The 24,703-nt window shown below is 40.7% G+C and overlaps 4 protein-coding genes and 1 long non-coding RNA gene across 9 annotated transcripts; 2 read left to right on the forward strand and 3 right to left on the reverse strand.

The window, feature by feature from the left end:
* Positions 1-1,975: 1,975 nt before the first annotated feature.
* Positions 1,976-5,393, reverse strand: LOC135614527 (probable serine/threonine-protein kinase At1g54610). Its single transcript, XM_065111996.1, has 7 exons — positions 4,969-5,393; positions 4,589-4,873; positions 4,068-4,385; positions 3,772-3,999; positions 3,523-3,623; positions 3,318-3,435; positions 1,976-2,540 (listed from the first exon to the last, which is right to left on the reverse strand). Exons 1-7 carry the CDS (start codon positions 5,170-5,172, stop codon positions 2,175-2,177), a joined length of 1,620 nt encoding a protein of 539 aa, XP_064968068.1. The 5' UTR covers positions 5,173-5,393; the 3' UTR covers positions 1,976-2,174.
* A 2,798-nt stretch (positions 5,394-8,191) lies between these two features.
* LOC108953074 (disease resistance protein BAK6) lies at positions 8,192-10,602 on the reverse strand. Its single transcript, XM_018827314.2, has 7 exons — positions 10,337-10,602; positions 9,862-9,994; positions 9,683-9,754; positions 9,350-9,493; positions 8,635-8,715; positions 8,483-8,535; positions 8,192-8,392 (listed from the first exon to the last, which is right to left on the reverse strand). Exons 1-7 carry the CDS (start codon positions 10,407-10,409, stop codon positions 8,355-8,357), a joined length of 594 nt encoding a protein of 197 aa, XP_018682859.2. The 5' UTR covers positions 10,410-10,602; the 3' UTR covers positions 8,192-8,354.
* Positions 10,603-13,698: 3,096 nt separating this feature from the next.
* Positions 13,699-14,732, forward strand: LOC135613449 (uncharacterized). Of its 2 annotated transcripts, none has more exons than XR_010487308.1 (3): positions 13,699-13,907; positions 14,016-14,235; positions 14,480-14,732. It is a non-coding gene; the product is annotated as an uncharacterized LOC135613449 (long non-coding RNA). The 2 variants fall into 2 exon arrangements; XR_010487307.1 differs by having other exon boundaries at positions 13,704-13,863.
* A 666-nt stretch (positions 14,733-15,398) lies between these two features.
* Positions 15,399-18,520, reverse strand: LOC135614528 (transport inhibitor response 1-like protein Os04g0395600). Of its 4 annotated transcripts, none has more exons than XM_065112001.1 (4): positions 18,384-18,520; positions 17,520-18,001; positions 16,526-17,021; positions 15,399-16,444 (listed from the first exon to the last, which is right to left on the reverse strand). In XM_065112001.1, exons 2-4 carry the CDS (start codon positions 17,969-17,971, stop codon positions 15,665-15,667), a joined length of 1,728 nt encoding a protein of 575 aa, XP_064968073.1. In that variant the 5' UTR covers positions 17,972-18,001; positions 18,384-18,520; the 3' UTR covers positions 15,399-15,664. The 4 variants fall into 4 exon arrangements, with proteins under 4 accessions (XP_064968073.1, XP_064968072.1, XP_064968071.1 ...); XM_065112000.1 differs by having other exon boundaries at positions 18,331-18,507; XM_065111999.1 differs by having other exon boundaries at positions 18,093-18,507.
* A 1,397-nt stretch (positions 18,521-19,917) lies between these two features.
* LOC135614529 (long chain base biosynthesis protein 2a-like) lies at positions 19,918-24,408 on the forward strand. Its single transcript, XM_065112002.1, has 12 exons — positions 19,918-20,192; positions 20,317-20,382; positions 21,445-21,533; positions 21,868-22,013; positions 22,094-22,218; positions 22,325-22,418; positions 22,494-22,657; positions 22,826-22,987; positions 23,079-23,205; positions 23,316-23,482; positions 23,966-24,073; positions 24,176-24,408. Exons 1-12 carry the CDS (start codon positions 20,061-20,063, stop codon positions 24,263-24,265), a joined length of 1,470 nt encoding a protein of 489 aa, XP_064968074.1. The 5' UTR covers positions 19,918-20,060; the 3' UTR covers positions 24,266-24,408.
* The last annotated feature ends 295 nt before the right edge of the window (positions 24,409-24,703 follow it).

Here is a 24,703-nt window from a genome sequence, read left to right on the forward strand (position 1 = left end):
CATGCCGGCGCGGGGAACTACCGCTGGTCATCCTGCCTCCAGCGCCCCGCTGCCATCGTCCGCGGAGGGCAAGAAGAAGGGAGGATTAGGGCCGCGGCTTGGAGAGGGAGGGAAAGGGAAAGACGGTGCGAAGGTGGATGAAGGGGAAGAGGCGCCGGGATCACCGAGCTTTAGGTTTTATTTCGATGAACCGTTGATCGACCAAGACTCGGCCGTGACCGCAGGCGAGGGGACAGACCGAGGTATTGTCTTCCTCAATCTCTCTCTCCTTTTTCTTTGCGTTATAAATAGGAGATCAAATATGGATTATAAGTCATAAATATTATAACGATGATTCTTTAAGATCAAGAATAGTGAGAAACTTCTGCATTGTCTTTTTTTGTTGATGTCTTGGATACATTTATATATAATGCATAATTATCTGGAAATATAATGGATCTTTCTATAAAGAGCTTCATGGGAAATGCATTTCCATGATAGTGGACTCGAAAAATGTGAGAATTTGATTACATGGTTAATTCTGTCTTATCATTTGCAAAAAAAGGCATTGTAAAACTACCGAGGTGGATTGCACATTGGCTTTTCTCTGTTTTCACATGTTTCCATAAGCTATTTTATGATTTTTCTTTTTTTATTTTTGGTGTTTCTTGAAGCTATTTTAATGTCACATTATGCTTGGATTTTCTTTTTCTCCAAGAACATTTAGGAACGACTGCTTGTCCATATCTAAGTCAACCACATAATATGGCAGACGAGTAGTCTAATAGCTTCATTTCTTATTGGTTTATATAATTGCCTTTTGTGTGTGTGTCTCTCTTGAATGAATGAATGAATGAATTCATTATGGTCCTTAGCAGGTTAGATGGATTATAAATTTCATGAATTTATGACTCCATATCATTACAGTAAGTTGCATTCGCTACTTACATTTTCTTTATGCTATAAAGATGCCTTATCTAACATATAGCCATGTCGATACCTAACTAGCAACTCTGGCTAGAACAGTGTCCTGTAAGAATTTCTTGATTTGAGATCATCTTTGAAATGATTGACAACTAGCTTCTATTAGTGATATTTGTGAGTGACTCCCAAAAGTGATGCACATTTCTTTTTCTCTTTTGGCTTTTGGCTTCTCAATTTTAAAAAAGCAGGGAAGATTGATGAGAAGAAAGAAGATAGTTTGCAGCCAAGGGATGATACCATCAAATCCTCGAGTATGAGCCAGGTATACTGCTAATTTTAATAGCAATGTCATCATGGACAAGTCCTCAAACTTCGTTCATGGAATGGAACAGTGCCTCAGTAGAAATTCTGTGAAATGTGTGAATCTCATATGAACCTTTGAAAGCTTTTGATTTATTTAAAATGCTTGTTATTGGTGATTTTTGTTACATTTCTTTATTGTTCTGAAATTATCACCTTATCTTTCACCTTCGTTCCGAGCTCCAGTCATATCCTCTATTAGACTATGGTTTGATTTAGATGAGTTACTCTTTGGACCCTAAGAGCACATTTGCTTGCATCAACAGGAACCTGAGAACAAATCATCCAAGAAGGACAAAGGAAACAGATTTAAGGCTTTGTCAAAGGGATCCAGTGTTGTATATAATCAGTTGATGAATCGATGAGTATGAAAGTCCATCTTGTGTAGGACAGTCTCTACCAAAGCAACACTTGTATATTGTGCCTTGTAACAAATGAAGTTCAGCACCTTGTTCTTATGACTTTGGATGTGTTGTCCAAGTTCCAGTATAATTAAATACCTAAATTGTTCAAGTGCTTGGGATCATGTTCAAAATAAATCTTTTACTTTTTCAAAGAAAATATGTTTCTAGTACGCATCGAAACCGATCAAAACTGGGCTGGGTTGGGTCAATGTGGGCCGATATGATCAGGCCCAGTCATACTATCTGTGATGGGCCATAACAGTGATGCACATCCATTCATTCTAGTAGACAAGCAGGTGAGGAGGGTATAATATCCATCACAATGATGCAAGCCTACATTATAAGAAGATACATATACACAAAACCAAAACATGAGCATCTAGATGAACTGTGTAACATATTAATCATATCTCTTTGTTTCAGCAGGGGGGTTCTACCAACATCCTCAGTGTAAATTGGACATGAACAGTGGAATGGTAAGAAGGGGAGTTTTACTGAGACAGCCACTTATTTGACAGATCCAAAAACTTCCAGTTCTTTTCCTCTAGTCCTATGTACTTTGCTACTCCTGTTGAGCTCCACCAGTCTCCTCAAAGCAAGTGAAGTGGCCAATTTTTGCGTCCCCTCTTTGCTTGTTCTTCTGGCAGCGCTTTTACCAGCATTCACAATGGCATCTGGTAATCCATTCAATGTATTGCGAGAATCTTCCATTGATTCAAAGATTGATGAAGCAAAGGATGCATCAAATGCTGTGAAAGATGATGGCCCCTTGTACGAGTCATTCAATGGGATCCCTACAGCTCCATCCTGGTGAGGTGGCGGGAACTTCTCGCTTTTGCTTGTGACGTTTATGCGAGTCATCAGCCTCATTCTCTATTAATTAGCAAGAGAAAATGAATAGGGACTAGAGTCGATGGCTCAAAGATAGATCGATAAATGCATATGTAAATAGAGAGAAGAACTAATGACAGATTCCAGAATACGATGCTCAGATACATTTCTGATTCTCAACTCCAAATTATGATTCTTAGTCTCTTTCGGCCTATCAGCAAGTGGTAGAAATTGAAACCTTACTACTTAGGTTGTCTAAACTCCAGAATTTTCTTCAGGAACTTATTCCAAGAGTTCTAATTCCACAGAACTCTTTGTTCATCGGCATGCTATGCTATTCAAGATTTAACCGTAAATCGGGAACAAATTATTCAAAGATCCAACTCCCAAATTGATTCACAAATAAAAAGATATATGTAGAACAATCCTTTCATATGTTTTTTTCCTGGTTCCATTATTAGTCATAGCTGCACTTTTCCTTCTTATATTTAATTCTTTGGGGAACCCTTCTTAGAAGAAGTCTTCATTCTGACTCCAAGTCTGCATTCAGGATGTTCAAAATTAAAGGGAACAATCCATAAAGTCTATTTTCTCTGCTAAATATACAATCTGTACAATTATCATTTTCTTGTGGAATTGGACATAGTCGTAACGTCAACGTCAACGTTTTGATAATTTGATCTAGAAGATAGTTGACATTCTAACCTCTGCTTGATCTTTTCCACCCATGTTTAATATAATTAAGAATCAAATGATGCAGATTCTATTTGATGATTGAGAAGTTATATGGAAAAGAACGCAGAATGTATAGAGACATACTTCCAAGTTGACTTGCAGCTCTGCATTGGCTTCTGGAGCTGGGACTGCCCTTCTGCGGCGATTATGAGCACGGGGCTTTGTTGCTTCAGCATTGCCTTTCCTACCCGCAGCACTTGGCCTTCAGAGGAGAAAAAGCAGAAATCAGGACTTGGCCATCAGATGGAGAACAGTTCATGGAGGTTTTGGTGAGAGGAGAAGAATTCACCTTCTGGCCTTCTCATCCCTTAGTTTTGCATCCATTTCTTTGCTTGGGGGATACTGAGGCAAGCTTGACGGCTCACATGCATAAGGCTCAGTGGCGAAGAACTGCATCAACAGAAAAGCTAATTGGTCATCCACAAACATGCCTAGCTAACACTCGTTACTCAGAAACCAGCAAGCCATTTTTATGAATCTCCATCAATGATGGTTTGATTTGCTAGGAATCCAAGAAAAATGGAAAATGGGTACTCACTTCGCTGTTCAAAGCAGCAGTAGCTGTGCCCCTGTCGGCTGGCTCAATCGAAAGGAGCGAGTCGATGAGAGAGAGGGAAGAAGGTGGAAAATCCTTGAAGGTTTCTCCGATGCAACGCTTGTAGTTTTGTTTTGGCTTAACAATGGTAGCATGCGGCAATTTTGACTTTTTCCAGTACTTTTCCGAAGGTGATCCACACAGCTTAAAGATTTTGTGCAGCTGCTCCACCTACACGAAGAAGACAATGGTTGTGGCATCTTAACTGAGGAACTTAAAGAGTAATACCATCGAGCTACCTCTGTTCTTCCAGGCAAGATGGGCTTCCCCAGTAACAACTCTGCCAGAATGCAGCCTGCACTCCACAGATCGACACCAACACCATAGTATGTGGCACCGAGCAGGAGTTCCGGAGCACGATACCACAAGGTGACCACTCGACTGGTCATGGGCACTCTTCTGTCAGGATCGAAGGTGGAAGCAAGTCCAAAGTCAGCTATCTTGAGTGTCCCTTCGTTGTCCAGAAGCAGATTTGAGCCCTTGATGTCGCGGTGCAGAACTCCTCGGCTGTGGCAATGCTCGAGACCGGAGAGTAATTGCTTCATGTAGCATTTCACCTGCGGTAAATCACAGGAGATCAAGATGTCTGTAACATGGTGTCTCTGTACGTTACAGGAGGGAAAAGGGTATGGTAATAGAACAGTGAGATGGTTGAACAGAGCTTAGCGGAAAGAAACAGAGCCCTTTAATTCCGAATGAATGGAAAAGGAAGCAACTTTGTGGTCTAAGAAAAGGGGTAAAGGAGACTCCCGATGGTGACCTGGGGCTCCGTAAAGTGGACGCCGGGGGCAGCGGCGAGGCCGGCGAGGTCGTGCTCCATGTACTCGAAGATGAGGTAGAGGGCGGAGGAGACGCGGGAAATGGCGAGGCCTTCTAGCCGGATGACGTTGGGGTGGTCGAGCCGGCGGAGCACCGTTATCTCCCTCGCCATGAACCGCACGCTCTCCGGCTCCACCGCGTCGAACCGCACCTTCTTCAGCGCCACCACCCGGCCGGTCTCCACGTCCCGCGCCTTGTACACGTTGCTATACGTCCCCGACCCGATCTGAAACCCCGCGCCAACACCGAGGTCGAAGCTTTCCTCAACACAACGCGCCAAAGGTTCGATCTTTACAACGGGGAGGGGAGGAGGAACCGTACCTTGGCGAGCTTCTGGAAGCAGTCAGCTCGGCGGGGCGTCCATCCACGGATGGCGTCGCCAGCGACTGCGACGAGCCAGGCGGGCCAGCCGGAGGCGTCGGAAGGTGGGGCAGAGGGGATGCGGGGGCGGTCGTGGGGCGGCGGAGGGCGCTCTTTCTCGGCGGCGACGGCGGGGGCCTGGCGCTTGCTGACGACGCAGCCCATGGGTGACCACTTACATGGAGGATGACGGGAAGTAGTTCTCTGGTATCACAGAGCTGAGGCGTGGGCACTACACCACCGGTGGCCGAAGAGAGAGAGAGAGAGAGAGAGACGGCAGCCGACTTACAGGGAACCAAAACGAAGAATATTGCGGGATTGACACTGGCCGAAGCCAAAATAAAAGCGATAAGGCTTTTTAGGATATCTGCTACATGAAAGAGAAGAATGCAGGTTGTGGAATCAGTCAAGTCATAGTTTTAGACCAAAAAACACACCACATAAAAGAAGAAGAAGAAGAAGAAGAGTCAAAAGTCAATTTCAAGGGTGGAAACAAAATTCAAGTAAACACCAAAAGATTATTTCCTTTATTCCTTTGATTTCCCTTCAAATACCACAACGTACATGCTACTGCATGAATACCACTGGAGTCGAGGCAAGGGTAGATTCGTAGATCTATTGTAGAGCAGGGCTAATTAGTCGACGCCTTTTCATACTGCAAAAACACTGTTGCCGCGGACGGGAATGAAGTCAACGGCACCGAGTTCGTGCACAACTCTGACGGGAGGAACGCTAGCTTACACTTCATATCAGAGTCCGCCACGTGTCGATCGCTTTAAATGCCCCCTGTCCATCGCATTCATTCCCCCACCCGCTTCCCCAACTGTCCCCCTTCCTCTTCTCCCCATCCCGTGTCTTGGCCCCCCCCAGCAAACAGCAAATCTCAACATTCTTATTTTAACGATATATATTTGCTATAAATATTGGGTTTAATTTTAAATCTTGCATGACATGAGCCCGAAGCTGCCTTTTTGTTGAAGATAGCTCTATCTTTGAATTCCATGATCGTATGGATGGGAAGGGTTTTTTCGAGAGAGAAGAATCCATGGAGATGCAAGTCGGTGGGACCAATGTGCCTCAACTTCAACTGCAAGCATGAATGCTGCCTTGGTATTCATCATCGGTGACATCCAATGCACTCATGCGTACCACAGAGTAGAGAGTGAATGAATGCAAGAAGAAATATCACGAGAAAATGACATCCCAAATGGCAGTGGTTTTGACACATAAGAAGAAATCCCAACTGGTTTGAGCTAAGCTTACAACCCAAGCTGCAGGCTTGTCCTATTGGTTGGTGCTGGTTCCATTCTTTTCTTCCTTTTTGAATACCTCTGTAGGCAGAGAGTCCTGTGGAGAAGGTGTTATCCTTGTATTTTGTACATTATCCTTTGATAAACTCAAGTCATAAATTTAGATTCATTTGTCTGTCTACAAATGGCTGTGGCTCAGAGCACTTGGTGGAGCAGGACACAGACATATGCACCAGGCAACAATTCGGAAAAGCTCATTAGATTGGAACACAAGGCATGGGATTCACCATCTAAAAGTCAGCTCAATAATCAAAGTTCTGCAGTTCATAAGCCATGCAACAAAGCAATCGGTCAAGAGCTAATAGAAAGCATCATTTCTCGAGTCATCTGTACATGTATGTATTCTATGATATGATATGTCTGTGGTATTGAGAGTCCTTGTCATCAAATGTTCATATTTGAAGAGTTCTATTAAGATATCACAAAGAATCCCTTTCATGAGAGTTGAGCTGTCAATAGGCTCAGTAGAATGCTTCGCTTCTGCATAAACTAAACCCAGACATGGCATTTTGTGATGTTCTTCAGCTCATTGTTTCTTTCACAAGTAGTGTCAAAACAAGGTGGTGGAAAGCCAGTGATTTAGACCTTAAGATTTTAAATTTCATGTGGTTTACCTATATTTTTTCCTACTCATCTTTCTAACATTTGTAACAAGTTGCCATTGGTCAGATCTAATATTAATGGAAAATCTGTTTTTAATCTCCTACTCTTAATCTCAGCAACTTTTAGAAGATTGTCCTAATGAGTATGCAATTTGTTGTTTCTGTAGAAACCAAGAAAAGCATGCAATCTGTTGGCTCTGTTTGTTGGATAGCTTCAAATATTGATCAGCATGCTTACAAGGCATGCATAAACTAAGAATGGATATGTTCCTTTGTTTAAGCAGTACTCTTTGGGTGCTGATGGTTGAGATTGCTGTCTTATCGATGTGTATCCAAGGCTCTATTTCTATTCTATTTCAGACAACAACAAAGTTTGGCATGCTAAAGAAATGCTTGATTTCTGAAGGTTTTCCTGTCAATAATGGTATCTGACAGCAAGTTTGTATTTGAATGCAATTATGGCTGTTCTTTGATTCCAGGTGTTTAGCTTTGCTAGTTGATACATTCACTTAGAACCACTTGCAAGCCCTGGATATTTGCTGTATGGCCTTTCAAACAATGAACAATGTGAGGGCTGGCAGATGCAGGGTTAAATCATGCCACATCATGGTGAAGCCATTAACATGGAAAGAAATGGCAATTTGATCAGTTGTGCATGCTAAAGGAGATTTCGAAACATCAATTTTGTCCAAGAAAGTGTTTTATATCATCAAGGATATAAAGAAGCTCTTGAAAGTTGCACCTTTACATGCCCTCTTCTTTGCCATCTTTTCCCCTCTCCTTTCTTCCTACTTGCTTTCTGGTGTTGACCAATGACAACAAGATCCAGCGACTCCTAATGCATTGAAGCAAGAGAGGATGGCCAATGTGGTTACCTTTCTGGCTAGTGGGTCCCACTTTCCCTCAAATAGGAGAATCTAGAGTCAAGGATAATTCAAAATTCTGCTGTCCTTGTGGTGACAACTGCTCTGCTGTAATGGGCACTGTGTTGGCTCTGTTCTTTCTGATAGCTTTCTTTCACCTCTTCCAAGGACCAACCTAGAGAACACAGTCCACTGCTCTTGAAAGCACCATTTCATTGCAAGCACATAGATGTTTTCAGTTTTCTAGGATTGAGCTCTGTCCTTGGCAACATTGTTATATTATTTAAGAGAAGGAGAACATTGTTGATCACAGTATCTCTCTTGGGAGATGCTTTAGTGGTTAGTCCAGGGACAAAGCTTCATGAAGGTGCTTTCCACCAATAGGACCATTACCACTAGATTCTGCAGATTCACTTGCAACTTATTGGATTGTTTTTCCTCTTATATTATACTATAGTCATTATAAAGCAAAGTTACACCACAAACATTTCAACCTTTGGCATGAAAAGAAGTCAGCCTTAAAGAAGAACATGAGCAAATTTGATATTTCTTGAGCTGCACTGAATTCAAACTTAGCTGGAAATCTTCGCGTCCTGAGTAATTGTTGTAACTGCAGATCAGATGCAATTAAAACATCAAAGTTTTGCGGATGTATGTTTTCAGATTTAGCCAATTTTAGCTGTCAAAAGATATCATTTACCCCTTTTCTTGGATGTTCTGATTGTCCCAAACAGCTCATTATCTGAAACATTCCTATCAGAACATAATAAAAAAAAGTCAGCTGGATATACCAAGCTCAGGATAACTGGCATATCTTACAATTTATGAGTGAGGGATTGCAGAATGTCTTACATTTCAGTCAGGTTGCCAGTGAGGACAAGATCAAGCACTTTTTTGGGTATTATTCCAGAGAGTCCATTTCCATTAAGCCTCCTGGAAAACCAATTCATTGTTTGAGTCAATCATAGATTCAGATAAAGGTCTGCCGAAACAATTAAAGGATTGCAAAGTCCTACGGGAATTATGAGAAAAATAATGAGCGTCAATCGATCATCTGAGCTCCCTGGTCAGGCAATGCCTTCGAAGAATAACATCTCCAAGCTGAGAGCTGCAAGCTTAGAACTAGCACTCCATGTTTTTCCTGATCCAGGGTCTTTGTTTGATCCAAACTAAAGACCAAATGCCAGTTAATGCTTGGCCTGCCTAAATTACCAATACCGAAAAATAGAAGGCCTTGTGCGGCAATTTAGACATTTACTTGATCATGAAGAGTTTTTAGATTCAGATTTTCTCTTGATCATGTATCTTCTTTTGGTGGTACTACTAGTATAAATCACTTTCTGTCACTTTTTATGGCTTGCTCTACAATTTGTCAGGATGAAGGAAAATGATCTAATCCCCAACCACTCAGGAGTTGATGTGTCATACATGCATCACATAAACATGAACTCTTGTCCGGTATTATTACCGTCTTAATTGAGGATGCTTTGTTGCCTTTTTTTTCTGCTAGTATATCATGTGTTGGGAAGAAAAGGGAAGAGAGATAAAGATAGTATTCCAAACGTACAGATACTTCAGAGACTTGATATTGCCAAGAGAAGAAGGGATTGGCCCACTCAATTGATTGTGGTACAAATCCAAGCTCACCAACTTTGTTAATTTCCCAAGTTGAGCTGGTATGGACCCAGTTATATTGTTTGCATATAACTCCCTGCAAGATCATCCTCTTTCATCAGCAAGCATTCTTGGTAAAGCCACTGATTCTTCAAATAAGTAATAAAGTTACTTCAAGGTAGGTAGGCTACAACATTCTCTTTATAGACAAAAGTTATTTGGATCAATCTTGAGGTTTTCTGCCAATCTCAGTATTCCAAATGAGTTGCAGAGATAAGTTTCTTACAGGTATTGAAGCTGTGTCAATCTTCCCAGCTCTGGAATAAGACCTCCAGAGAGTCCTGCATTACCCAAATCCCTGTCGATGAAGTAAACTTGCTATCAGATATAAAGCAATGAGATAAGAAATCTGGATTTCTTGGAAATAGAAATGATGAACAATTAGAGCATAGGAAGAAAAATTACACTCGTATGACAGAGTTTTCATTGTTGCAGGTGATGTGAAACCAGGTGCATGGATTGACAAGGGTTGGATCCCAGCTCTGGAGGACATTGTTAGGATCCTTCCATGCCTTCTTCTGAGAATAGAGGATATCACCTGTCCAAATACATGTATTATGCAAGACATGCTAATCCAACAAGAAAAAGAACAATTGAATTCTCTGAGAAATAAAATGGTCTGCAAACAAACTTAGATGATGATTGATTGCCAACTAAATTTAGCTTTCACTTCTTAATCGACAATCCTTTAGGCTTTCATAACAAAAGATTTGTATGCTTCACAAAATTCTGTGATAATAACAAACCATATTACTATCATGAAATCTTTGGTAAGTTTTCTCTCCACTGAATTGGTGAAAGCAGAAGTTTGATTGGACCTTTACACATGCTGAACTATGATTAAGTAGAACAGATTTCATATATAATTTGCGGATCATACCTTCTATGTTGCATTTCACCACTGTTGCACTTGCAAGTCCAAGCAAAAGAAAAGCTATATGCTGAATCTTCATGGTAGCAGATTAATTGATGTTGGGGTTCCAAGTTGCAGTATCAATTTCCTCCTCCTATCTTCTTTCTCCAGGAGGCACAGTGCGTGAACGCAGTTTCTGCTCACTTCTATAGATCTTTTGGTCAAAGATCTAAGTTCAGACTTCTTCCTTCAGCCATTAGGTTGGTCCATATTCTTATGCTGAATGGAAGTTATGACTTCTTCCTTCAACCATCTGGAAGACGTTTATGGCATGCTATTGAACAGTAATCCCTTCTGTTCTAAATCCAATCCAGATCCATGGCAATGAATCACTATCATGTGAAGTTAAGTCAAACACATGTGGTCATCACTGTTTAGCTGATCTGGTCAACATTAAAATGTTGCAACCAGAGAAATACAAACAAGTCCTTTCTAAGAAAACTGGGAACATCCAGTTGCTTATTAAACACCAATACCGGAGTTTCAACTTGGCTTTGATTAATTAATTTAGTAAAATAGCAAATGTAATGAGGCTGATCCTAGTTTTAAGCTACTACATAAATTAAATGAAGTGCCTTAATTTCTTTAGAAGATTTGGCAACCATAAAGAAAGTTCCCTGCCCAAAGAACTTATTGTCAACCTTTCTTGATCAAGGAGCATAATTTAATCAGAAGTACTCATATGGCAGAAATTAATTACCCAAAACATGGAAGATATATTGACAATTAAAATTTTACCTAGTTCAGAAATTTCCCTTTCTTTTTCTTTTTACATGGTTCATACATGATATATGCATAGATTTGAGCTTGATTTAACAAACAGAGTTTTCAGAGGTCGAATGATCTTGTCTGTCACTTCCGATCTGAAATGGAACTCTAATTCTTGGATTCCATCTTAATCTTGTGGTGCCAAAAGAAATTCCTTACAAGTGGTCCATTTCTTTTCTTTAGGTTCATCTTCATTATTCAAAGATGAATTTTATTAAGGGGATGCATGAAAACACTTACTAGATAATGATGTCATGTTTCCTGGATTATTTTCTGACAAAACTTCATCTAGAAATGGATGCTTCCACTGAGTAGGAACATCTTGGACTCTATCCTAAAAAAAAGAAAAGAAATATCATCTTGGACTCATAGACAACATTTTGATTATCTCATCGGTTATATAATGATTAGTAACTAAAACCAGAAGACATGAAGGAATCGTAGCATATCAATATGTTCTTCAGATATCTCATTGCATCACGATCAACCTAATGATGTATTACCATTTTTATTTCTTTAAATGGCTAACAAATCTGATCATCTATTGACATTTATAGACAAAAAAAATAACTAAAAAAATGATATGTTAATAGTCTAAGCCATCAACATCTACTATTTCAGAGAAGTTATCAGTCTAATCCGTCGACAACCAATTCTTATATGTTTGTCAAAGTGTCTTGAACTGCACAAATCTTTGACAACAACTCAATGTACATGATCAGCATCTGCTAGCAATGTACTCAAACTACCACAAGATGTAGGCAAAAACATGGAAGGGCAGAGGGAATGAACACTGACATGCCATATCCAAGAAAGATTATGACTTTTAGAGCCAGAAGTGCATCTGATCTATTAGCAATCAGACAAACAGAGGAATCCATCACAAGGAGGTCATTCCCCATTTCCTGTACATTCTTTATCTCTTCTCCTTTCATTATCCACAAGTAAGGTTGCCAATGCTGCGGAAATGCAATATATCATAATTCTGTGAACCTTCTTTTATCAAAGAAGTTTCGCATATGGCTGGCTTGGACTGCCATCACTTGCAAGGCTTAACGGTAGTGGATTTGAAGGGTCAAAACCGATTTGGAGAGAACAAAAATCTTTAAAAGAGTGGTGGATAGCATTAACTTTATTCGTAATTGGAACAATATATATGCTCAAAGCATGAACAAAGACTAAAGTTTATGAATTCCTTCCACTTGGGCTTATCAGTTCAGAGAAGATTAGGTTGCTAAAAGATGGAATATTTTCTTCTGCTTTAGGCAAGATCATGACACTCACTATTCAGTGTAAGAGGTCAAAGCAAGTAGCAGCCTACCTCATGCTTAGCAGCATTAATGCAGCCATTAGAACCACTAAGATTAGGGAGAAACAACAAGCTTAATGCATCTCTTTTGTTGTATGGAATTTATATGTTTACCGGCCGATGCCAATGAGAAAAATGAGTAGAATGAATGTCCGCGTAGAAACCGGTCCCTAGAAATCAGGGGAATATATTCTGCATGGAGAAACATCCAACAATAGGACTCAGAGAAAAAGGACTTGTGGATTAGGCAATTTGGCATTGACAATTTCACGTGGTGAGCCTAATCCAATCTCTTCTCCACTTTGCATTATAAATAGGTCTGTTCTATCAAGAATTATGTCAATTCCTGAAGCAACGGGCAGAAGAGTGGCCTTCCATGAAGATAAGACCCTGTCTTTGATAGCCAAGGATGACTTGCCTATGGCCTTTTCAAGATCTCCAGCATTGCAATCAAAATCTTTGTGTGGTTTGTAGGCAGTCTCCTTGGCTATTCTAACTGGCTCTCATCCTTCATGCTAGGCCAGCTACTCTTCTATATTTCCACTATCTATTGACAGAAACAAAGAAGGGGTGTGAATTGGTTGGTTTCACAACAATTCCTGCTATTGAGTTTGAATCAGCTTCTAGAATAATGATATCAGTAATTCAGTAGATTATAAAGTTCAAACTTGTCTAAGTTCATGCACTGTTCTCTGCTGTTCTGCATAGGCATGACAGACCACTCATTGAAACTGAGAGTGATTACATTACCCACTTCAAATATTTATGATGTTGATGTGCACTTTCCGTTTGCTTCCCAGGTAAATAACATCACTCAGCTTTTCCACAGCTTTTAAAGTTCAACAAGATGGATCATTCTATGTTTTCTTGCTGCATTGCCTCTGGTCTTTGTCAACCGAATTTAGTTCTTACTAATGAGATCAATTAGTGCATTAAGATTACTTGATAGCTCATTGTTCTATGGACAATTCAATTCTGCATTGGGGAGTCAGAGTCCAACTTTTAGTTTCAGCTCTGGAAGGGCTTAGCTTCCATCTGTTAACTTCATTGAAAGATCTTTAGGGCTCATTAGCTTCAATTTGATCCAAAGAATACTTGCAGATGTAAATATTTCATGCAGATAGATATCATTCACATACAAACTTGTAGTAGCAAGTTAAATGAGACTTCTTTACCTAAGCAAGTAGTCCATGTAACAACTGTTTTGTCACCACCTGCAAGAAGGACCTTCTTAGAGTGCCTCTATCCTTCTGCACAAACTTCCAGAGAGTGATGTGAGGATAAACACCGACGCTTTTGACCTTTTTCTCATGCAAGGCGGCAGCGGCAGATACCCCTCGCTCATCGTCTCCTCAGCAACAGCAGAACAAAGAAACAATGAGCTACAGTCATGTCACAGAGCCACACCGTCCCACAGGCAAAAGACCCTCATCCCCTCATGGCTTGGGATGATAGCTATTGGTTTCAAAAGCTTATTCTTTTTGTTTTGATTGTTTGACGAAGCATTGAGCTTGCAGGTTTCCTGATCCTTCAATGAATTTAGAAGGTTTGGAATTTGTTTGGTTGCAGGGCACTCAAATCTTTACCCTCCTCCACTACTAGAGTGTGGCTACCCTTATCAACCTCCCCTATCAAGGTCAGGGGGGTACCCTCCACCCCCACCACCCCAGGGAGATCAGGGCTACTTCACCGACGAATACCCTCCACCTCAACCACCCCCACCATCTCAGCCATACTACCGGGCCTACGATGATGATGATGGATCTTGCCTCTCTTTCCTGCAAGGATGGTATATCTCTTGATAGGACTTCCAACGGTTTAAGGGATTTTTCTAGTTGTGTTTCTCGTATTCAGTATGATCATGATTGGGTGATTGCAGTTTCTTGTTGATATGCTTGAAGCTTAAACTATTTGATGTAGTGAGGCTAATGAATGCAAAAGCTTATGCCCTTAGTGTGTGACTGGATTTCTTCTTTTCATGCTGTTTACTGGCACCCATTTGTCCTGACACTGTGTCTCAATGTTCAATGCAGCATTGCTGCTATCTGCTGCTGCTGTCTGCTGGAGAAATGCTGCTACTAAAGACAGGATTGCTGCTAAAGTTTGTGCCAGCATGCTTGGACATCAGATCTGTTGTTGTTCAAGTTCCAGCAAACTTCTCTTCTTTCTGTGTGTTCATAGTCTACAGTCTCCATGGAACACATCCATGGCATAAATCAGAAAGCTGGTGCTGTAATAGACTTGTATATCTAATAGTCTCTATAACAAATGCTATGTTAAAGATCAGCACATGCAACAATTCAGCAGCAGCTTCTACAGAGGAAAAGACCAAAAGAAAATGGACATGGTCAGCCAAGTTGGTCTACACAAGTGCTGGGAAAGATGAAGAAAGATAATGGAAGGAATGATGAGTTTCATACAGTGCTCCAAGAGAGACAAAACACATGGGGCTTTGTTCTACAAAAAGGATGATCCAACTCACAATCTTATCCCCTACTCCCACTCCCCCACTGTTGTGATGAGTGCTAAAATAAAGTGGGATAAGAAGACAAGGGAAAAGTTCTTCCTAAAAGATAGGAGACTATATCAAAGTGGTGCAATGGTAGGAGTTGCATCATTAGTGGCAAATGAATAAAATGCAAACTGGCTTTCCTTTAGAAAGCTACTCTGCTTGGACCAATAATTTTTGTATTAAAACATACTAGTAATAAACTCACTAAATATAGGGCCAAATGAGAATGGAGGAGTCGATCATCAAGACTTTGGACCAAGGACATGAGGGAATAGAGTTTTGTAGTGGCTTTTATGGACTTCTAAATAAACTATGATCATCTAGTTGATTAGCTGATGAAGTAGAAGTACCTGCCATTTTCTTTGTGATGCTGATGAATATTAAAGAAATGTAACTCATTCAAAATCAATCTGTTGCAAGAAGCAAAAAGAGTATAAGACTACAAGAAAACTCACTCTTTCATTTCACATAGATCCTAGGTACAATGTGTTCAACAAGCATATCCATGAAGAAAGAGGCAGGCTTAGTGATAATCCTACTAACCTTTTTGACCTACAAGTACAACAAGAACTACATAGAACATAATCTACATATCTTGGAATTCAGTTTGGCTACCCCAGCTTTGATCTACAAAGCTAGTCTAAAACATAATAGCTCATTTACCGAGTTAAAATAAATAAAACATCCAACAGCTAATCATATTAAGCTATAAAATCCTAACAAAATCTGGTACATCGGTTCTTCCTCTGGCTACAGTTCGATAGACATACAACTTCTCCACCTTGTGAAGATCACTTAAGTTTTCCTGAAACTCATCGGCTTCATCACTTTCATTTATAATCTCCACATTGAGGCTTGGCATTTTTGCTGCAAGAGCCCTGCAACCTCCGAGGGTAACATCACATGATGACATCCAAAGGGATCGCATTGTTTCATACTTTGTCACATCCTTTAGAAGTGCATCATCTCCGAATGGACAATCCCTTATTTCAAGTTTCCTGAGATTTTTGCATCCATTGAGCACGTATACCATCCCCTTATCACTATCACCAGCAAATGCAATCGACAGCATCTCAAGATGTTCAGCATGCATGCCAATATATAGAAAAACCTTATCTGTTAAAAGACCCGATAGTGATAGCCGCCTGAGATTCTTGCAGGAACGCACAATTGCACCAAAACCTTCATCAAGTGGCTGATCAGTGACCGGGTCTGGCTTCCCTGGATCGAGGATGCATAATCTGAACCGCGTGAAATGTGGGCAATTCTTTGCAACGGTTACAAGTGCAGTGTTTGTCATTTGGTAGCAAAAGTACAGCAATGAGGTAAGCTTTGAGCATCCTGAAGATATCGCAACCAAACCTTCCTCAGTCACAGCAGTCGTTCCAGCACCATAGATGTCAGAAGGAAATACTCTCAGCTCCTGCAAATCCTTACAAGTGGAGGCCACGGCTGCTAATCCTTTGTCCCCAATGCAATCCAACACCTGCGGAACAATGGCCTGTGGTCATCATATGAAACATAAGGAAACAAATAAAATTTTAGCAAAGAATTAACAAAATCTCACCCAAAGCTTTTGAAGCTTAAAACAAAGGCAAATCAGCTTGATAAGGTCATCGCCCTGGATTGCAGGAGCATAGCTCAAGTTTAGAGCAGTCAGGTTCACGCAGACGGGATAGACCGCTTGAAGGCAGCATGAAGAGGCATCCCAGAACCCCGACAAGTTCCTCAATGATTTGCATCCGAGGAAGGTATTGATCAGCCTGTGATAAGCTTCGGTATGGTGGTTAACCGTCATCGAACCAGTTCCAAGGTCCACCAAGTGAGGTGCCCGAGCAAGTATCCTGTTTAGTGACTCCACGGATATTGCACGATTAAGCTTTAAGCTCCTGAGGTCAGGGCACCTAGCAACAAGCCTCTCCAAAGCATTTGTATTGATCTCCCCTTTGAGACACGCAAAGTTTAGGGAGACGAGAGAAGTACAGGAATCAGGGAAGCAACTGAGCCATTGGCGTCCATGATCTTCCACCTCATTTTCCTGTAAATCCAACTCCTTAAGACCTCTGATAGGCAGCAACAAAGCAGAATCAGAAAAGATAAATATTATAAGTTATAATCAAGCGCTTCGATCAACAGGAAAAAAAAGTTATTTCATCATCACTACCAAACCAGCAAGTGAGTAGTTTCATATACAAAATTCATATCAGCCCTTCAGAAATAAGAAAAATGAGGAAACAAGCAACTACCAATTAAATTGAATGATTAATCATCCAACAGACTGATCCAGATTGATGTTGTCATACAGCAAAATTGTATTTTTAGCAAAACAACATGGTAAAGCTCGGTAAAAGAGTCCTGCTTGAGGAAAAAATTGATTCAAATCCAACACAACAATAACATATCAAGAAACTTATGAACCTAATGATAAACACAGATGTACGCTATTCAACCTTCGACACAACTCAATGGCCCATATACCAAAGAACATTCCAGCAGAGAGTAGAACGTCAAGATACGTATCGTAAGCTACACATTCTATAAAGTTAGCAAAGGCAGCTCACCTGCAATAAGTGGCAATCGCAGCGAGCCCGTCAGTACTAAAGCCCTCGCAGCTCACGAGAACAAGAGATTTGAAACTGGGGAAGGAGCGCGCTAGGAGTTCGAGGTCATCATCAGTGACCACCATCCTCTTCAACCGCAGCTCCTCTAGGCCTGGGCAGCCACGAGCGGCGGCCTCGATCCAGGGCTGCGCAAAGCCGCCCCAATCATAGGGGACCAAGTTGAAATCAGCAAAATGGGGCTTTCCCTTGACACCTAGAGACTTCATCCAAGGGAACCTGGCCATCACTCGCTCGGGCCGGATGGCGTAGCAGTTACCTACGAACACGTTCCGGCGACTGAGCCGCTCCACCTGATACCACGCCTTGCACACCGTCGACACGGCGTTCCGGTCCCGGTGTGAGCCAAGGAAGTCAACGATGTGCTCCACCACCTCCTCCGGAAAGTAAGTCATGGCTAGAGACTCCAGCAAATTCGATATTTCCTGACCGAGAACAAGTAATCGATCAGATCTGTAGATAAACTCCACGAGAAGCTACCGAAGTAAGCAAGAACAAAGTACGAACGCCAACTACCGCCCCCTTTCCAGAATTTCACATGGCAGCAAGCTTAGATCTGCATCAGAAGTACTAAAAAGCCCTCTTTTCTTGTATAGTCCACGGAAGATAACGTTTTCACAGCGCCAAATCGAGCAAGAACCCCCCCATCTCCTTTTTCATCGTACCACATCGGCCACAAAAAGGAGAAATTTTGGGGGGGAGAACTCAACACAAATCACACGAAAAACCCAAGAAAACTATAAGATAAACCTACAGATTCATGTGAGAACAACAAATCCAGCACACGCAGGAACGAATCTCAACTACCACATAAAAGATGAACTTTTAGATCAAGATCCAAGGTAGGGAAGAGGAGATCCGCCTCACACTCTCCTTTCCCACCCATCTCTACTACGGCCATCTAACCGGAGTCGACGTTGCGGTTCACTTTGTATACCTCCCCGGTTCTCCAATCTGACGGTCGGAAGAAGCCTCATGATTCCCGTTTCCCATCCGACAAGGCGAGCAGGGGAACAAGCGAAACAGAGAGTACCGAATTCCAGTAAAGCCCTTCTCCTCGGCATGAAATTGCGTCTTCTGCCATCGCGATTAAATGAAATCATTAGCTTCTAATGATTAGCTGTGACAGGATAAAATAATTATTTACTAGTCTAAGGGAACGAATATTTCGGGGGTTGTGCGGCGGAAAGGACGGCGGTTGATCTGGTTGATCGCGTGACGGGGACGGTGATGATGGCATCAGGGGAATGGGATCGAGATGTACACCACCTGTCCTCCCCGATAATTCCCTACTAATTGATGCGCGTGATCTGATGCGTGGCGTCCGTGATGGACGGCTGCTGATGGGATCGGAGGCTGATGAATGGGAGAAGAGGAGTTTGGGGGGTTCGTGGGTCCCAGTTCTTGTCGTTTAGTTCTGAGAGAGGAAAGGAGGAGTCGATAGCAGTGGGCATCGATCTTTCTGGTGCCAGTTCGTTGGCCAATTCCAATCAAATGTATTAGATTGCGATTATTCATACTCGTAAATTTAGGAACTTGCGATACTGTTATTATAATAATTCTTGATATATAATATATATTAAAAATCTAATTCTTTTATTTTAAATATATAATATTAAAATTATTTTTTATCAATAAAAATAATTAAATCGGAAAGCGATGTCATCCTATTTTATTTGACAATCAAACTAAGAATGGCTTGAATTGGTTCCGTCGTACGCAACACGGCGATCATCTCACTAGAAATGGAAAACATCCCCCAAGTGTGGCATTGACAATACATCAATCGGAATCGTATAATCTATTATTGACTGAATTCTTAGTGAAAACAAAACACGCTGTTGACTCGAATAGGTTTCGTCGTACGCAACACGATGTTGACTAACAGGAAACACATACCTTCTCTGACGTTGACTTCCTAAGTCCAGCATCATTGTCAACTTGTAGTTGAGGGAGGGACGGCGTGGGTCTTCAGCACGCACTCGTAGTGTGACGGGCGGCAAACCCTTCCCTACTTACTTTTCTTGTTTATTTAAGTAGCAGCAGATCATCCATCAAAGAATTAAATGCACTTATTCTGCTCTCATGGAGAATATTGTGGAGATGATAATAACTAAAATTCTTTTTGTGGCGTCGAGTTTTCATGGATATATAATAACACTGCGTGTAGGTAAATAATAATAATAATAATAATGTATTGTAATTATACAAAAATAATATAAATCACAATAATAAATTTTAAGAGAAGACGAAAATAGGAGAGAAGAGAGGGTTGGGCTGCGTGGACGGTCAACTTACCTCCCTTCTATTCGACGTTCGATCTCTGTGTATGTTGTTTGTGTTAACCCGCGACGCCAGTGATGACCATTCCCTCTATGTGTCCTCCATATGTACCCTCGTCCGCTTTCGCCTCTGTCCTCGTCCCCACGTTGCCTCCCTCGAGCCATTTGATCTCCGACGGAGCCGAACACCGGCGATTGAAGGATGGTTAGATTGCCGTACCTCACCGCGCTCACTACCCTCTTCAGCTACGGCCTCCTCTTCGCCTTCGGCCAGCTGAGGGATTTCTTCAGGAAGCTCATCGATTGGTCCAGATCCAAGTCCAAGGACCTCAAGGTCTGTGCTTTACTCCCTAACCCTCTCCTTTCGCATCCCGTTTCTCTGGCTTGCCCTTTTTTCGATGATTGTACACCTGATTTTGAGGTTCTAATGTGGTTTTTTCTTTTCGCCCTTGGAACAGGGGTATGCGCCAATCTGCTTAGGGCTTGAAGATTTCTACACACGCCGGCTTTATCTCCGAATTCAGGTTTGGTCTTTCCTTGTTCCTCTATCCCGTTTCTCCGTTAAATTATCATCTTGTTGTGATTTAATTGTTTCCTGTTCAGAATGTTGATTTTGGGCGTTTTGCTCCTAGATGTTTATTAACTAAAGAAAGAAAAAATTGCCTTACTTGGTTTCCTCATTACTTAACCCTATATATAGTGCTGTAAAATGAATTCTGCGGTTTCTGAATGTTCTGATAAAGAAAGGGTTGTTTTGGCGAGTACATGATAAACTGCCTTTTACAATGAACTCTATAATTGACAAAAAAAAATAAAAAATCCATACCATCAAACGTTGAAAACATTGGTTTCAAAATATAAGATCATAATCTGGAGGGGACCAAAAAAAAAAGATAACAAAGAGGTGGGGAAAATTAAATAATTGATTATCAAACTAGATTGACAGAGACAGAGTCACTAGGTACATGTCTCATGAAAGGAAGTGTCTATATGGATGTAGGAGTCTAAGGCCGTGTTGACATGATTAGAAGTTTGATCTATTTCTATTTTCCAACTTATATTTATTTCCGTGTCTTTCTTAATAACTAAATCTTGAAAACAACTAATAGAACATGGTGCTTAAATTTAGATTTGAGATAACGGAGTTGTGACCTAATTAACATGTATTTCTGTCGGATATCCCTTCTTTATTTATAAAAATATGAAATACATTATTTACAATCTCAGCTTCTTCAACATCCAGTGTTCACTTGTGACACCAATATTTCAGTCGAATGTGTCCTTTGACCGGCCTCATTCAACATCCACATTATTCAGGATCCAAGTATGAGATTATATTGCATCCATTCCTCTGTTTCTCTTTCTGTGAGTACTATTCCTGATCTAGTCATCGTCATAAGCTTCTAAGCCAGAGGATATAAGATGAGTTAGAATATTTAATTTTCTCTAAGTAGAAACCTCAAAACAAGATTGAACTGTTCGGTGAGATATTCATGCACATTCAGAAATTAGTAGTTCCCACCAAAGTTTTCTGTTGGTATTCTGCTAGTATTTGAACAATGTTATTAATAATTCTAATTTGGCAGGACTGTTTTAGCCGACCAATTGCAAGCGCGCCAGATGCTTGGATTGATGTTGTTGAGCGTTATTCTAATGACAATAACAAGACACTACAGTAAGTATATTGATAGGGTTGATCTATCAGAGTCTGCAATTTTTTTATATCTATAAATTAAACTTCTCTCTCTCTCTCTCTCTCTCTCTCTCTCTAATATATATACGCACGCACACACACACACATACATATATGTATATATATACATACAAGGTATCTTATCTGAAATATGCGGTACTTCAACCCCCAAAGGTGCAGGAACTGTAAAATCCTGAAAACATTAGAGAAGAGCTTATCTTGAAATTGCTGCTATTAGTGAGTTTGTGGAATGCTTCTGTGAACTTATAAGTCTCTATAGGAACATGTTAAGATTTATGTGGTTCTGTTCTTGCAGCCGAACATCAAATACTACGAAATGCTTAAATCTGGGATCATACAACTACCTTGGGTTTGCTGCAGCAGATGAATACTGCACACCTCGTGTTATTGACTCTATGAAGAGATACTCACCCAGTACCTGCAGTGTTCGTGTTGATGGTGGTATGAATATTATGTGATGTCAATAGAGAACAAATATCACCGTTTTTGGATTGATCTGATTAAGTTCTGTTTGGTGCCAGGGACAACAAACCTACACACTGAGCTTGAGGAGCTAGTTGCAAGGTTTGTGGGAAAACCAGCTGCTATACTTTTTGGCATGGGCTATGTGACAAACTCAGCAATTATCCCTGCTCTGATTGGGAAGGTTTGTTATAATTTCCGAAATTCACTAACCTGTTAAAATCTTTGGACCTGCAAGTATGAAATTCATGTAGTTCTTGCTGATTGATGCTAATTGTGGCTATATTTAGGGAGGACTGATCATCAGTGATTCTTTGAACCATAACTCTATTGTCAATGGTGCTCGAGGATCTGGTGCAGCAGTACGTGTTTTCCAGCACAACAGTAAGTTTAAGCCATCACATGCTAATACTATCCCCTTTTTTCCCTTGCTCATAAGTTGGTTGCATGGTTATCTAGGCCCCTCACATTTAGAAGATGTTCTAAGAGAGCAGATAGCTGAAGGACAGCCTCGGACACATAGACCCTGGAAAAAGATAATTGTTATTGTGGAGGGCATCTACAGCATGGAAGGAGAACTTTGCAAGCTTCCTGAAATTATAGCTGTCTGTAAAAAATACAAGGTTTGATTAGTTACATGCTAACATTGCTTTATGATAATCAATTGACATGTGTTTTAGAGAATCTGTTAGAAAGATATTTCTTTTCTCATGCTTAAGTGTTAAACGTTAGGATGCTGTTAAAAATAAAGAACTTACTAAACTAATAGACTTAATTATTGTATGAAATAGGCTTATACATACTTGGATGAGGCCCACAGCATTGGTGCTATTGGAAAATCAGGCAGGGGGGTTTGTGAGCTCCTAGGAGTGGATCCAGCTGATGTGGACATCATGATGGGCACTTTTACAAAATCATTTGGGTCTTGTGGAGGCTACATTGCAGCATCAAAGGTCTTCATCTTGTTGAAACAAATTTTGCAAACTCTCAAACAGAATAGAGACAATTTATGATGCACTTCCTAACACTTATTGTCTTATGCAGGAAATCATTCAATATCTTAAGTACACTTGCCCTGCACATCTGTATGCCACTTCCATGTCACCACCTGCTGTGCAGCAAGTAATCTCTGCAATTAAGGTTATCCTTGGGGAAGATGGGTCAAATAGAGGTATTTACCAAATCACATGTGCATCTTACATTATTATAAAGTTAGATTTCTTAATTGATCTCCTGTAAAGTACAAAAGTTTCTTATTTATGGTTGGTGTGATTATGCTAGGTGCCCAGAAACTTGCACGCATTCGTGAAAACAGCAACTTCTTCAGGTCAGAACTTCAGAAAATGGGATTTGAGGTTCTGGGTGATAATGATTCTCCGGTTATGCCAATAATGCTCTACAATCCAGCAAAGATCCCAGCCTTCTCCAGGGAATGCCTCAGACAAAATGTAAGTGACACAATTAATTGACAATTATATTATCATAACTGATAATAGTATATACAACTTTCTGAGATTCAGTATATATTGAGTGGGTTCTATGTTTTGCTTCTATTATTGCATTGTTTTTCAGATAATGATATTACACAAACTTCTTCTGAGCCAGAATGACCAGTTACTTGCACAATAAGATGCCCCTATGACCATGTAGACAGTTTTCCCTGCAAAACTGCACCATTACTGTAGGATATGCATGCCTAGCTGAGGCATCATCTATTGAGAAACAGCCTTTCAAGTGCCTGTGTGTCTAGCACCTGCTACTATCTATGAGGTGGCACTTTGATGTGCCTGCACATTTACCTTCAGATTCTCTTTTTGACCATTCATTGGTCATCCTATTCCAAACTTTTGGCTATCGTTCATCAATATGCCTTTATTTTCCTTTTGACCTGTGAATCCCAGATGGTGATAACTATGCTGCCAACATTGCAGGTTGCAGTAGTGACTGTTGCATTCCCAGCAACACCTCTTCTTCTTGCGAGGGCTCGGATATGCATTTCTGCTTCACACTCCAAAGAAGACCTGATGAAAGGTCTGGAGGTAAGTTAATATCCTACATCCAGTTTTCCCTAACATGATTTAAATCCTCAGATAAATTATGGCCACTGGTGTTATATTCATCCTTTGGTTATGCAACTCCAGGTTATCAGCAAAGTTGGTGACCTTGTGGGCATCAAATACTTCCCTGCAGAACCACCTAAGCATGCAGAACAGGAAAAGAAGAACCTATAATAGAAAAGGAGGCAGTGACTGATTCACAGGAAATCATGCCATGGAAACATCCTGAGTCATATCAGCCATTTATGTTTATTCCATGCTGTTTGAAGAGCGTCTTCTTCTTTGGCTGTTCTTTGAAAATTGAATCTATTTCCCCAATTGACACTTCTTATTTGCGTCATGTTACAACTTGTACAGTGAGTGAAATAAGTTGTGAGAGTTGGTTTTGTTTCTCGTGTTCAATCTTCTCAATTTTTTGATGCAATATCTTAGTAATTCAATGTTTCATTTCTTTTCAACATGCGACTATTTAAGATTTTAAATACGAATCAGACCAATACATATCAATCACTTTTTATCAATTTGATCAAGGATCAATCTTGTGTCATATTGTTTGATGATATGGAGCGGTGCAAGTGAATACACCATCTGATATATGGGTCTACAAGGCAT

This window comes from Musa acuminata, chromosome BXJ2-6, assembly GCF_036884655.1.
Source record: "Musa acuminata AAA Group cultivar baxijiao chromosome BXJ2-6, Cavendish_Baxijiao_AAA, whole genome shotgun sequence".
In the NCBI taxonomy this organism is placed as follows: domain Eukaryota; kingdom Viridiplantae; phylum Streptophyta; class Magnoliopsida; order Zingiberales; family Musaceae; genus Musa; species Musa acuminata.

What these genes read in the sequence shown, in the direction of transcription:
- LOC135614527 (XM_065111996.1), bottom strand. Translation starts at nt 5,172, where the DNA reads ATGGGCTGCGTCGTCAGCAAGCGCCAGGCCCCCGCCGTCGCCGCCGAG. An exon ending in TCTTGCCTGGAAGAACAGAG is followed by an intron (nt 4,000 to 4,067) that starts GTAGCTCGATGG and finishes TTCTTCGTGTAG; the next exon opens with GTGGAGCAGCTGCACAAAAT. An exon ending in AGGGATGAGAAGGCCAGAAG is followed by an intron (nt 3,436 to 3,522) that starts GTGAATTCTTCT and finishes TCTCCTCTGAAG; the next exon opens with GCCAAGTGCTGCGGGTAGGA.
- LOC108953074 (XM_018827314.2), bottom strand. Translation starts at nt 10,409, where the DNA reads ATGAAGATTCAGCATATAGCTTTTCTTTTGCTTGGACTTGCAAGTGCA. An exon ending in GAAAACTCTGTCATACGAGT is followed by an intron (nt 9,755 to 9,861) that starts GTAATTTTTCTT and finishes CTTCATCGACAG; the next exon opens with GGATTTGGGTAATGCAGGAC. An exon ending in ATCAAGTCTCTGAAGTATCT is followed by an intron (nt 8,716 to 9,349) that starts GTACGTTTGGAA and finishes TTGGTTTTCCAG; the next exon opens with GAGGCTTAATGGAAATGGAC.
- LOC135614528 (XM_065112001.1), bottom strand. Translation starts at nt 17,971, where the DNA reads ATGACTTACTTTCCGGAGGAGGTGGTGGAGCACATCGTTGACTTCCTT. An exon ending in GCGATTGCCACTTATTGCAG is followed by an intron (nt 17,022 to 17,519) that starts GTGAGCTGCCTT and finishes GCTGCCTATCAG; the next exon opens with AGGTCTTAAGGAGTTGGATT. An exon ending in TTAAGCTTCAAAAGCTTTGG is followed by an intron (nt 16,445 to 16,525) that starts GTGAGATTTTGT and finishes ATTGTTCCGCAG; the next exon opens with GTGTTGGATTGCATTGGGGA.
- LOC135614529 (XM_065112002.1), top strand. Translation starts at nt 20,061, where the DNA reads ATGGTTAGATTGCCGTACCTCACCGCGCTCACTACCCTCTTCAGCTAC. An exon ending in CCAAGTCCAAGGACCTCAAG is followed by an intron (nt 20,193 to 20,316) that starts GTCTGTGCTTTA and finishes CCCTTGGAACAG; the next exon opens with GGGTATGCGCCAATCTGCTT. An exon ending in CAGTGTTCGTGTTGATGGTG is followed by an intron (nt 22,014 to 22,093) that starts GTATGAATATTA and finishes GTTTGGTGCCAG; the next exon opens with GGACAACAAACCTACACACT.